Source organism: Pteronotus mesoamericanus, unplaced genomic scaffold (assembly GCF_021234165.1).
Source record: "Pteronotus mesoamericanus isolate MK-2021 breed Mesoamerican mustached bat unplaced genomic scaffold, CSHL_Meso_final contig_179, whole genome shotgun sequence".
NCBI classification, from domain to species: Eukaryota; Metazoa; Chordata; class Mammalia; order Chiroptera; family Mormoopidae; genus Pteronotus; species Pteronotus mesoamericanus.
Genome location: NW_026555075.1, coordinates 618,690 through 632,004, shown reverse-complemented (window position 1 = coordinate 632,004; position 13,315 = coordinate 618,690). Strand labels below are relative to the sequence as shown.

The window sequence follows — 13,315 nt, the reverse complement described above, 5'->3', positions numbered from 1 at the left end:
CTGAACACCATTGAAGATAAAAATATATGTGAGAAAATAAGAACTGAGGTTTTTTTCCGAAAAATATCAAATATATAAATATATATAAAAAATGCGTTTCTCATTTTATATAAAATCTTAATTCCTGACGCCAAGGCAAGGATGCCCACTATCCCATTACTATTTAACACTGCACAAATAAAAAGCATTTAACAATGCAACTGGAAAAATCAAGGGCATAAGAACAGGTAAAGAAAATAAAATTTATCTTTTTGCAGGTTGCATGATATTCCTGGAAAACTTAAGGGAATTAATAAAACAATAAAAATTAATTAGCAGGACATAAATCAAACATACAAAAATCAATAACCTTTACAGAGGTTCCATTAGGAAAGTAGAATCACTGAGTTTTTTAAATGCAGGGTAAGACCTCGCACAGGGAAGGGGAAGGCGAGTGGGAGGACGGGAGCAGCCGTCCACCCGCCTCCGGCAGCCCCGCCGGGGTGGCCGGGCCAGGCGAGAGCCCGGGGGGAAGCTGAGCCAGGTGTGGGGAGGTTTTTCACTTTGGGCCAAGGAGCTGGCAGTAAGGCTGATGAGCTGGAGGCAGAGAAGGGCAAGAATAAAGGGGAAACCACCACCACTTCTGCATTTGTCCCCGCATTTAGTCACCAGCGATTGTCACAGAGTAATGGCTGCGGCTTCACTTTCACGTCCCTAATCCCTTGCAAACAGCCCGGGCCAGCTCTAACATGGGGCCATGGGGGTCCAGGGAACCGGGCCAGCTGAACCAGACTGACAGTTCAAACCATGGGGGCCACACTAGCAGGATGAGCGTGCTACGGTAGAAAAGTGGCAGGAAGGAGGGAAGCCCTTGAAAATTCTGCATGTCATCTCCACTATCTGGGAAAGAAAGCATCTGAAACTGTGCTTCTATCCCAAGGCCTGAAAGGCAGGAGAGAGTCCACAGCGTCCAAAGGAAGAAGCCTATTAACACCTTTGGGTATTCCCCACCCACCCCCCACCATGCTGAAAACCCCTCACCCCAGTCCTGCCAACTATATAAGCCCCAAAGGGCTGGAGGGTGGGGGCGGGGAGGGGTGCTTGGCGCTCTTGGCTCTCTGGCCACCCACATGCCTGCCACCTGGGTCTGTGGCCAGCCTTCCCCTGCCTTCCCCTGAAGCTATGCCTTCCCCTCCCCTCAAGGCCTGTTCTCTTCCATGAGAACATATCACCAATAAGCCTGCTTGCACGCTAATAGATTCGCTGACCTGTCATTCTTTACAGCATTGCCAAGAAGACAGGCCTCTCCCAGTAGCAGCCCTGCTGTTTCTTGATTTGAGTGGTGATTTCAGGGCTGTGTTCACTGTGAAATAATTCACTGTCCCCTACACTTGGGGTTTTACCCTTTTCCCTGAGTATATTGTACTTCACTAAAGAGTCATTTAAAAAGGAAAATAAATGTTATAAAGTTGTGATCATTGAAATAATTTGGTATGGGCTTAAAAATAGAGAAACGGATTTCATGGAACAAGACGGAAAGTCCAGAAACAATCACCATTAGAATTCAGTATGTGAGAGACACAGTGTAAAATAATTATCTTATTCAAGTGATGGCCTTGGTTCCTGTGTGGCCTTGCTCTCTTATGCCTGTGCTGTCACTTGGGGGCCAAAAGATTAGCTCCTGGACTGTTCTCAGACCCTGACTCTGTTCTGCTCACATACTATTGGGTTGGCCAAAAAGTCCTTTTAGTTTTTTCCATAAAATAAAAGGCACATTTTTCATTTTTACCAATAACTTTATGGAGTTGGATATTTTGTGATGTCGGCTATTTCCCCCTATTGGCTTCTTGTGGGTAGAGGCCCAGCAGTGCTGCTAAACATCTTCCAATGAGTAAGACAGCCAGTCCCACAGTAAAGAATTATTTGGCAAAAATGTCAATAGTACCAACAAATTTCGCAAACCCCTTCTGACATGTTCAATCACACTACACTCTCTATATACTGCACACATTTTTTTTGCGTTTCAGTTGCATTTTTATCTTTCTTGAAATGATAAAGCATAATATGTAAAAAATGTTGCATATCTTCTCCCATTTCAATATTAAAATGGCTGCACAAAAATTCATCAATTTTGATGTTGTTTTTTTTTAAATGCACATTGATATGACAGCTGGCACAATACAACCTAACAAAATTGTTTTTAATGAAGTTCAAAACAACTAAGCACTACTGGGGCCATCATATGGAAAAAAACAAACTTTTTGGCCAACCCAATAAAATTTCTGTTAGTGTCCTGCAAAACTAAGTGAGGCCGCTGCCAGGTGTGGCCTGTTAGTCCTGTGAGTGTAAGCTTCCCGCTGAACCTGAGATCCCTGCTGGCCCGGGAGGCGGACACTGCCCCGTGGGACACATTATTCAGTAAAGGCCCTGAGGCAGCAAGCCAGTTCTTTGGCCTTTAGTAGAACAAAGGCTGGTTTCCACCTCATCCTACCTCACTAAACAAGCCTTTGTATTCAGATAGGTAGATTATCTACTTAAAAGGGAAATGCACGACTTCCAGGTATATACTGAAAAGAACTGAAAACAGGGACTCAAACAGCTGTTTGTACACCAGTGTTCATAGTATTATTCACAACAGCCAAAGTGTAGAAACAACCCAAGTGTCCCTTGAAGGATGAATGGATAAAGAACATTGGTATATACGTGGAATGGAACGGAATTCAGCCTTAAAAAGGAAGGAACTTCTGGCACATGCTACACCGTGGATGACCCCTGGAGACGTTATGCTCAGTGAAATAAGCCGGTCACGGAAGGACGAACACTGTCTGGTTCCACTTACACGGGGTTCTCAGAGCCGTCTGTCCACGCGGGCAGAAAGCAGGGTGGTGGTGGTGGCCGGGCCGGGGCAGAGGAGACAGAGTCAGCGTCTCAGTTGGGGAAGATGAGTGAGTTGCGGAGACGACGGTGGCGATGGTTGCACAGCAATGTGGCTGTAGATCATGCCGCTGAACTGACCACTTAAAAACGGCTAACACGGTAACTTCTACGTCATATATATTCAGTCACAATGTTTACAAGAGGGGAGCAAAGCCATGAAAGTACTAGATTATGTGGTTATAAAGTTTTGTCACCTTGTGGAGAAAGAGACATTTCTAAGAAGGATACCAAATGTAGAAAATCTAAAGGAAGAAAAAAGACTAGAAAGAAAGAGGCTGCTGTTTTATAAACAAAATCAACAAACACACAACAAACCCCCGAGGCTTCGCCTCCTCTTCCGCCTTCCTGTGCCCTGCCCGTGTGGCCCGCCTGGCACCAGGCTAACACTGGGCCCCTCTCCCGGGTCGGCACAGCCGGCGCAGGGCCCTCCTCGCGCGGCTGGGACAGCCTCAGACCGCGCCGGGCTCCGCTCGCCCCACAGGCACACGCTCTCACTGCCCGGGGAGCAACCGTCAGCAAATGCCACAGGTCCTCTTCCCCTAAAATCCTCCTGAAACGAAAGTGTGCGATGGGCAAGGCTTTGGCGGGGGAAGGTTTGCCAAGCCTGCGGTAGCGCCGGGACGGAGGCCGGCCCGCAGGGCGGTTCGCGGCCCCTCCCAGGCCCGGAGCGAACCCGTGAGACGCTGCTGACTTCAGGACCGTCTCCGACGAGCCACCTGTAATACCCATGGGACTCAAAACATGCCCCTCGTTCTCAGCAGCGGATGGAATTGTGAAGAAATCTCTTTGAATGCAATGCTAATTTAAAAGCGGCATGTTTCACAGCCTTCTCTGACGTGCAACAGAAATGGCACTTGTTAAGTGGCAGATTTCTTCCCTCCTGTTTCCTCCAAGAGAGTCACCCCTTGAGGGACTTGTTTCTCGCGCTCCTTCAATGCCTCAGTACCACTGAATCCTCACCTGCAGTAGGAGCGCCCCCTCGCTCACTTCCTAACCTCGCAGCCGGTGAAGGAGCCGGTCGCAGTGGCGCCCCCGACTGGCAAGTGTAAGCCCCCTCCCCTCCTCCACCACGAGCGCCTGGCTCGCGTCAGGCACCCCGGGGCCGCCTGAGCTCCGGGCGCCTGAACTCACCCATCTAAGCCCGTTTATTCAGTGACCTGTAATTCGTACACAGCCTCCACCTCTTGGGGACTATTGGAAATGCATAAGGACTTTAAAATTCAGGTACATAAGGCCATTTATTAAGAATTCCTTGCCCTGGCTGGTGGGCTTGGTTGGAGCATCATCCCATACACCAAAAATTGAGGTTTGAGCCCCAGTCGCTGCACGTATGAGAGGCAATGAATTGATGTTTTCCTCTCACATCAGTGTTTCTTTCCCTTCCCCTTCCTTTTCTCTGAAACCAATAAACATATCCTCGGGTGAGAATTTAAAAAAAAAAAAATCTTTAGTAAGGGCCCTCAAATCTATATACTCCAACAAGGCTTTTCCAATTATAATTTAAAATTCCATTTCTCAGTCACAGTGGCCACATTTCAAGGGCTCAATAGCCACACGTGGCTAGTGCCACTGAATTGGAAATCACAAACCTAGAACATTTACGTGTTCCCTGACAGCTTTCTGTTGGACAGCACTGCTTTAAAGCATGGATCTCTTGATCACATGCTTTCCAACACTCACTAAATGCCTGTGCTTCTCTAACTATTGTTCCCAGGTGCAGACAACTTGCTTTTCCCTAGCCCTCAACTTCTGTGTTAATCTTCTTCCCATTTCTAGGCTGGGTGCTGGGGCCACGAAGCACTATCCCGTTTCTAAGGCCCCGGGCTCACCCTGGGGAGCACGGGAGGTCTGTATCTCACATGCGTGTGCCACCTTCTTCAGCCTACCGCCAACACCAGCGGGCTCCAGGGCTACCGCGATGAGCCCTGCGCCCCCAGCCCGACCGTGCAGCGTGTCTCCACGCGGCCCACCCGACAACATGTTCTGGAAATGGACAGGCTCATCAGAGCGTATCCCAACTGTAAAGCAACAGCCTTTTGTTTTCAACCCACAGAGACCAGATGAATATTAACTCCTAGAGTGACTAATAAAACAACTACCCGAGACCTGTAACTAGTGGTGGTTCTCCCTGTCACACAGCTTTTCACCCCTCTCCAATCTGGAAGAAGACCTCAAGTGGCCTTATGGCCTGGAGCCAAGTGAAGATCGAGGTGAACGCCGGGCAGAGCCTACCAGGCTCACTCTGGACTCCCGTCTGTTTCCTGACAACCCCTCAGCACTGGTGTACCATTCCAGTCCAAAGGGAGATGCCTTTGGGCAAGTGGAGCCTGCCACCAACAATAAGGATTCCTGCCAAAGGAGCCGCTGTGATCCCACAGAGATGAGGCTTGTTGCAGGTTTGATTTCTACTGCCTGGTGCTCTACGCAGGTGTTAGATTTCTTCCTATGCCTTCAAGGCCTCTTCCGCCTCAACTGCTCCAGGTGTTGTACCAGCTGAAAAGAGTTACCACCCTACGTTGTTTTCGAGATTCTCTATAATATATACCCAGCTTTCCCTCCATCAGAATTAATAAGAATATCAGAGGGGTTGGGTTTTTTGTTGTTGTTTGTTTGTTTTGCCTTTTGAGTTGCCTGAAGTTGGCCTGCAGGCAGAGCCCTGGTCTCCTCCTTCCCTTACTGCCCCTAGACACGTGAGGGTGCAGCTCAGGGAGTAGAGTCAGTGATGTCCTAATAAGAGTGTTTGATGTCTGACAGGTGGGGGACTTACTGGGATGATCACTTACTGCGTTATGTAATGTCTGGTCACTTGGGTGTGCACCCAAAGCTGATATAATGATCTATGTCAACTGTAACTGAAAAATAAACAAAAGTTATTTTAAAAATATACACAAGAAGTTCTTCGCTTGTCCTGGGGATGGTTCTGGCTTCACCATAAGACTGGAAACATCTGTGTAAAGGAAAGCCAAAGCTCTCTCTGAAGCCCTTAGCCAGGCACACAGGCCACGTGGCCCTCTCTCTGTCTTCAATCCTTCCATCTCCACGGAGGGCCTGCAAGTCCTTCAAAATCCACCGCGCCTCTCAGTCTCTGAGAAATTCCACCAGGTTTGCAGAGGAGCCTTTCCCTCCCCAGCACCCACTTTCTGCTGCCAGAATCAGGCTCCCAGCCAGGCTCTCTCAATGGCCAACACTTGTCCCCCGCTTTCTGTCAGTCCCAGTGGACGTGGGGGCTGTCTGCCCTCCCTGGGATCTTCCTAAGAACTCCCACTTGATATTCCAGAATCTTTACTTTCCTAAACACAATCCAGCTTTCTTTTGTGGTTTTATGTTGGCTATAGAAGAGGCAAAAGAGATTGATTTTGATTATATCAAAATTCTTGGGTTTAACAAAAAAATAGTGGGAAAAACAAAATAAAACAAGGGTTCAAAGACCTAGATCCAGATTTTAAAAAGGATGCCTACAATTAAGAAAAATAGGATGCACTTTTTTAAAAAGTGGGCAAAGGATATGACAAAAGCAGTTCAGAAAAGAAAAATAATCCAAAAAGTTTATAAACCAAAGACAGATCTTAACCTTACTATTATGCAAATACAACAACCATTTTCCATCTGTCAGTAAAACAGAAAAAACCCCGAGATCTGAAGTAGACACGAGAAAGCAGGCGTCCTCACGCAATCGGTACAGCCATGGGGAGGGCAACTATGAAAATTCATGTAGTCTACAATCTACTAATTCTGACTGTAAGCAGAGGGACATCCACAGCTCTTTTCTTATCCCCCTGTTAGGGTTAAGTCCTGTGCAGCCTTGGAGGAAAACTCTAGATCCTCCACAAGTCATATGTAAGACAAACAGACCTCAATGTTGTTAATATCGTCCAACAGAGCAGAACTTCAATGTGTCAGCAGGATAATCCTGTCTGTCTCTTTTCTCTAGCTTACCAAGGACCCTCGAGTAAAAGAGTGGAGAAGGGAAAAGAAAAATCAACAAGACATGGGAGAACTCATTCTCTCAATGAACACTCCTGATGTTATCAGATATTTTCTTAGGCTTTGATATTCTCTTGGAAATACAGTCAATGTGAATTGTTTTCACTCACCCCCAAGCTGGTTCTCTGTCTGGTGAATGACTTGAAGATAGTGCTTCCAACCTTTTTCATTGTGTAACACGAATAAAACCACGTTATTTGTGGGGCACACGGGACGATTCTAGGACTTGCTGTCTTCTCTGAGGCTGGATGAGGGGATCAAAACTGCATCCAGCTGGAAGCCTCCGCCCAGGGGACATTCTGGGCTTGTCCTGCTCCCTCTAGCGGTCAGTCACTAACTTCCTCTTCCTCTGGTCAGGTAGTGGAACACCTGAAATGGAGATACAGGGTCATGCCTTATCCACAGCACAAACTTCCCAACTATGTGTCCAGACAAGACAGAACTAATGCTGTAAAGCATGCTATTAGAAGAATACTCCTTTTAGCCCTGGCTGGTGTAGCTCAGTGGATTGAGTGCCAGCCTGTGAATCAAAGGGTCACTGGTTCAATTCCTAATCAGGGCACATACCTGGGTTGCAGGCCCGGTCCCCAGTTGGGGGCTCATGAGAGGCAACCACACATTGATGTTTCTTTCTCGCTCTTTCTCCCTCCCTTCCCCTCTCTAAAAATAAATAAAATCTTTAAAAAGAAAAAAATATTTCTTTTGACAATCTGTAACAGCGATTTTCAACCTTTTTCATCTCACAGCACACATAAACTAATTACAAATATTCTGCAGCAAAAAATATGAACCAAAAAATATTTTTGCTGGCCTGACAAAAAATTATGTATAATTTTGATTCATTCACATGGGACAGCTATTGTTTTTTTGTGTGGGTTTTTTTAAAAATTTGACATCTAAGGGAAAAAAGTCAGTGACCCTGGTGAAATAGGTATTGCATGTTTTAAAACTCTTGTGGCACGCCGGTTGAAAATCGCTGGTCTGTAGGTATGTAGGTATGCTTAACTTACACATACCCATTTTGCTGCATTCAAACCCCTCTGAAACTAGAACCTGAAGTTAGAATCTACAACGCCAACTTTAGGACGAGGAAACAGAACTGACATCCTTAAAACTGGCTCCACCCAGCTCACTTCACCCGCCCTCGTTTCCACAGATGTGAGACACTGAGTCAGAGGGGTCTGTTTATCTACTGCTTGACTCTCTTTCCTCTCTTCACTTTCTTGAACTCTCTTTTCTGAATATACACACCTATCTTTATTACAATGCCAAGTGCCCCTGCTAGTTCTCACCCTCATCTTAGCTTGCTTACGTGGAGTCCATAAACAGGGTAAAGTTTGGGGGGGATCACCAGGGTGTGACTAGAACCCTTTCCTGAGCAATGTGATTTCCTCTGTACCTGCTAACATTGACCACGGCCAAAAACGGGGCGGCCAGAAATGCACCTCAGAGTTCCACCTGCCCTGCTTTCAGTGTGGATGGAGATCAATGCAAAGCAGCAGAGCTTTTCCTATGTGATTGCTCAAATGTGTTCCCAGATTTTTTTTTTTTAATCCAAATGAAAAATAGGAAACACCAGCCCTGCGTTTGGAAGCTGCTCGTGTTCTGTTCACGTGCCCTGGCGGGGCAGCACATGTGGCCCGAACGTATTACTCTTTCCTGAGCCTCATTTCTTATTGTTTTGCTTATTTTAAAAAAATACCACCACCACACACAAGTAATCAATCACTACCTTTCTCTTCCTCCCTTGGTCAGATATGAGGAGCACCGGGAATAGAGAGGATAGAGTATCCCACCTCGCCTACACTACTCCAAATTAAAAGGTGTTCCCTCCCAAAATTAAGCTCCATTTTTGGGGGGAAATATGAAAAGCTGGCATAATTGTGTTAGACAATGTACAATTCTAAATTTATAGAAATGTACTGCCATCAACTGCATATAAAACTCATTGCAGGAGTGTTCCTCCCACTTGTATTATTTATAATCAAGCAATTAAATACCTTGAAGCATAAATGTATTTATAAAATACGGTGCCACAAAAAACGGCTCATGTAGATTGTTTTGCAACTTTTCATTTTCTCAGCTGGAATTTTTTCATCTCAATGTTACATTTTGTCTTTAAATTCTATTTTCTACAACCCTTTCATTGAATTAATTTTGGCAGTTGTGTTTTTAACTTCATATAACTTATTCTTTAAGCATCCTTTTATGGCATTCTTTTTCTGTATTCAGTACCTTCTCATCTGGGGATAGTAATTATATTTTTCTGCTTCCTGCATTAATTCTGTTCCCTTCAAGTGCCCCCAGCCCCACCCCCTGCCATTTGCTGATATGAATCTGTCGCTTCAGAGCCTTCCAAATGTCCAGGCTTCTTTGCTTGCGTCCTCACCTGCACACCTGTTGTACTCGGCACCCGCTTCCCGGGGAACCCAACTGGCATGCTAGCGAATGCATGGAAGAGAATCTACTGGAAGGATACAGCTACCTTAGAGAATCAAATGAAGAGTTCACTTGTGCCCTTTCTTCTTGTGAAAATACCTAAAAAGCATCATTGCTAAATGAAAGATAGAATGACGGGGTGGGTGGGTTGGTGCAAATAACAGAAAAACTCAGGCACTGAGAAGTGGGAATTTATTATAGAATCGGGGTTACCTTATAGGAAGACCTAAAGGACAAAAATGCAGCCTTAGAAAAAGGCTGGGGATAGAAACTGGAAAATCTCCGGGAACCCAAGGAGTGCTCTCGCCATTTCTCAACTCTGCTTCTCTTAACGTATAGGCTTTGTTTTTCTTTCTCAATAGAATGGGTTCACTGCTAGTTGGCCCGTGGGGAAAGCAGAAAATGAAGTTCCGGCCCCACAAAGAGGCTCTAGCTCAACTCTAAGACTCCCGGGGATAAGGCCAACTCCTGATTGGCTCAGGCTGGTTCAGGAGCAGACAGCCTCCTGCCACCAGCGACCAGCGACCAGCGACCAGCACCGGCGACCAGCGGTCAGGGGTCTCACTGTTGAGTGGCTATCAGGACCCCATCCAGGGCCGAGGTGAGGATGACAGGTAAGGAAGTGACTATCAGCTTTTAAAATGACACCCCAAAAGATGTTTTCTACAGGGGCTTTTAGTAGGCTAAAGGCCCAGAAGTCTCCTTTTTCTTTCTAAAATAAACTTAGGTATAAATTTTTATGTTGTTGCTCTGAACTGGAGCAAGTACAGTATGTTTCTCTGAAGGAACATCTGAGTGAGGAGTCGTTTGCCAGTGATCTTGAACATGCTGTTTAGTCTCGTATGTAAGATGGAGGTTAAAATAATTGCATAAGCATATGAAATGATGCACTTTAATTATAAAATTTATTTACATTATAAATATACACATACAGAGGGACAATACATTATTTACTTATTACATACAAATTCTGCTTCTCAACTACAAAGTTACGTGTACAGTATAAACAGGTAAGGATTCCTAAAAAGCCCCATTGTATTTTTTTTATCCTAAATCTCATACTTATTTCCCTCCTATGAGTGGACTAGGTATTACAATCCATAAGCACATTTATAGCATTTATTTTCCCCTAAAAAAAAACTCTAAAATGCTATTAAACCAATAGTCTATCTTAACAAGTACTGTTATCTGAGATCCAAGAACATATATTTGAGATAAGAAAAGGTTTTAACCTATTTTCTTCTACTTTATCAACAATACTTAATTCCATATATATGGGGTTGGCCAGAAAGTTAATTTAGTTTTTTCCATATGATGGCTCTAGTAGTGCTTAGCTGTCTTTAACTTCATTCAAAACAATTTTGTTAGATTGTATTGTGACAGCTGTCATATCAACATGCATAAAAAAATATCAAAATAGGTCAATTTTTGTGCAGACATTTTAATATTGAAGATGGAAGAAAATATGCAACATTTTCAGCACATTATGCTTTATTATTTCAAGAAAGGTAAAAATGCAACTGAAACGCAAAAGATTTGTGCAGTGTATAGAGAAGGTGCTGTGACTGATCAAATGTGTCAAAAGTGGTTTGCAAAGTTTCTTGGCACTATTGACATATTGGCCAAATACTTCTTTGCTGTGGGGCTGTCTTATGCATTGGAAAGTGTTTAGCAGCACCCCTGGTCTCTACCCACTAGAAGCCAATAGCAGGAGATAGCTATTTTGGGTATGTCGAATACCCAAAATATCCAAATCAATAACATTATGGGTGAAAATGGAAAATGTGTCTTTTATTTTATGGAAAAGTAAATGGACTTTTTGGCCAATCCAAGACAACTCTCAGTCTCCCTACAGTCCTAGTGCTCTTGAAATGGAAGCCAGGTGGTTTTAATGAACATTGTCCTTTTTTTTTTCTTTTCGTCAGAAAGCCAATGTCACACACTGACAATGCTGTGTTTAATTTGCCTCAGAGCACATGTTCTGACTTAATTCCAGCCTCCCAGGTCTCCGTCTATGCAGCTAAGATACATACAGATGAGAAGTAAAAAACTAACTCAATTTTTTGTCTTCCTACCACATAACTATTATAAATAATTTTGTTAGAATTAAGTGAATTATGTGTTGACATCAGAAATATTCCCAGTTTGTCTTTCCTTTAATAAGCTGCCTTATTTTTCTATGTATTTGAAAAACTACCCTTGCAGTAGTAACAGGGAACTAACGAATGAATGACAATTATGATGTATATAGAAATGTGACAAACTTTTTTTTCAAATAAATATATGCTCAAGTTCTGTATTTAAGGAATTATATTTGGAGGTCACATCTGTCTTACTACTGTATTCCAAGCACCTATCACAGTGCCTAGTATATAGCAGATGTTTGACATATAGTATTAAATGCACAGATGAAAAAATGGTATGAGTGAAAAATTAGTGTATTCAACTACAAGCTGACTCAGAGGTTACTACTGTTCATTTCAGCTTTGGGGACAATTGCACTAAAAATGCTAAAGGAAAATGACAGAACAATATACAAATTCTTGTAGGAATGATAATTTTTGCATATCTACCAAACGATTGTTGTCACATATTAAATATGAAATACACAGTTCTAAAATTATCATCTCCATTTTGAGATGAATAATAGGCCTTGAAACACAAAATACTGATCCACGCATGGCAGCTACCCAATACTCCTATCTCGACTGAGGTGCCTTATATAGAACAATAGGTATACAAAAGCTTTTGAGCCATTCTAATATTCCCGCTGTTCTGATAAATGAGAGACAAGTTGTAGGCAATATCTCTTCGTAAGTCTACCTGGTCAACTTCTATACCCTAGAGGGAAAGATAATACAAGAATGAGTTACATTTCAAACTGACAACCAGGACAATTTTATGGTAAATAAATAGTTTTGTAAGTGTAAGTGTTCAAAAGACCATCAAAATTCATAATACTAAAAAAAAATTATGCCTCTACCTTAGATTTAAATTTTTTAAGATGATGTGATTCGGTTAACCACTATAGTAACTCTATCGTGAAATATTTTTAAATATCTAACCCATAAGTTGAAGAAAAAGTCTCATCCACAAGCCACAGCAGAAAAACTCCACATAAATTAAGGATTTGAGAGTAAAACAATGAAACCATAAAAGAAAAAAATAGTTTAATAATATGATAATATAATGTTGGATAGTAAAGGGTCTTCTAACTATAATAATGAAAGTAGAAACTATAAAGGGAAAGATTAATAGACATGAGTTCATTAAAAAAACATAAAATTGTTACAAGTACAAAAATAAATTATAACACAAATGACTGGATGTGGGGAAAAATACCTGTACTATTTAACAGAAAGGCATATCAAGAATAGGTCTGTCTAGGAGGGTATAGACCAAATTGATAATAATGATTACCATAGGGGTGTTATTCTTTTTTTTTTTTTTACTTAAATAACAAAGAAATGAACTTGACAGAATAGATTAGATCTATGTTTTTAATCTTCCCCATTGAAAAACCATCTGCAACAAAGAAAAATGATACTTCTAAAACTTAAGGAGCAATATGTGAAGGTATTTACTCAATAAAGAACACCAAAGTGTATATATTTCATTAGCATAACTATAAATGTATTCATCTGCTTAACAACTGAAGTTGAACAAACGTAATAGCAAACAGGTGAAGGAATGAGGGGATTATAAGCGTAAGTAAAAAAAATTAATAAAAAACATATACTTTTCTTCAGCAATTAAAAATTAGACTTTAAACACAGATTATAATAGTATTCTCAACAGTTCACCCCTATACTACCATCATCTTAAAAAAATACTGGTTTTTCATATTTAGAAAAAAATGTCAGTTACACTTGAACTTGAAAATTAACAAGGACTCTATTATTCAATACTCAGGTTTCGTGTCTACCAGCTCATGTATGGAAACCACATGGGCTCTCTTAGGATAATTAAAATGGTC

The 13,315-nt window shown here is 42.6% G+C and overlaps 1 protein-coding gene across 1 annotated transcript in view; it reads right to left on the bottom strand.

The window, feature by feature from the left end:
* Positions 1-10,235: 10,235 nt before the first annotated feature.
* GTF3C3 (general transcription factor IIIC subunit 3) overlaps positions 10,236-13,315 on the bottom strand; it is a 30,202-nt gene continuing 27,122 nt past the window's right edge. The window contains exon 18 of the mRNA XM_054566697.1: positions 10,236-12,180. Within this exon, the coding sequence (XP_054422672.1) occupies positions 12,058-12,180 (123 nt within the window). The 3' untranslated portion in view covers positions 10,236-12,057. The remainder of the gene's footprint in view (positions 12,181-13,315) is intronic.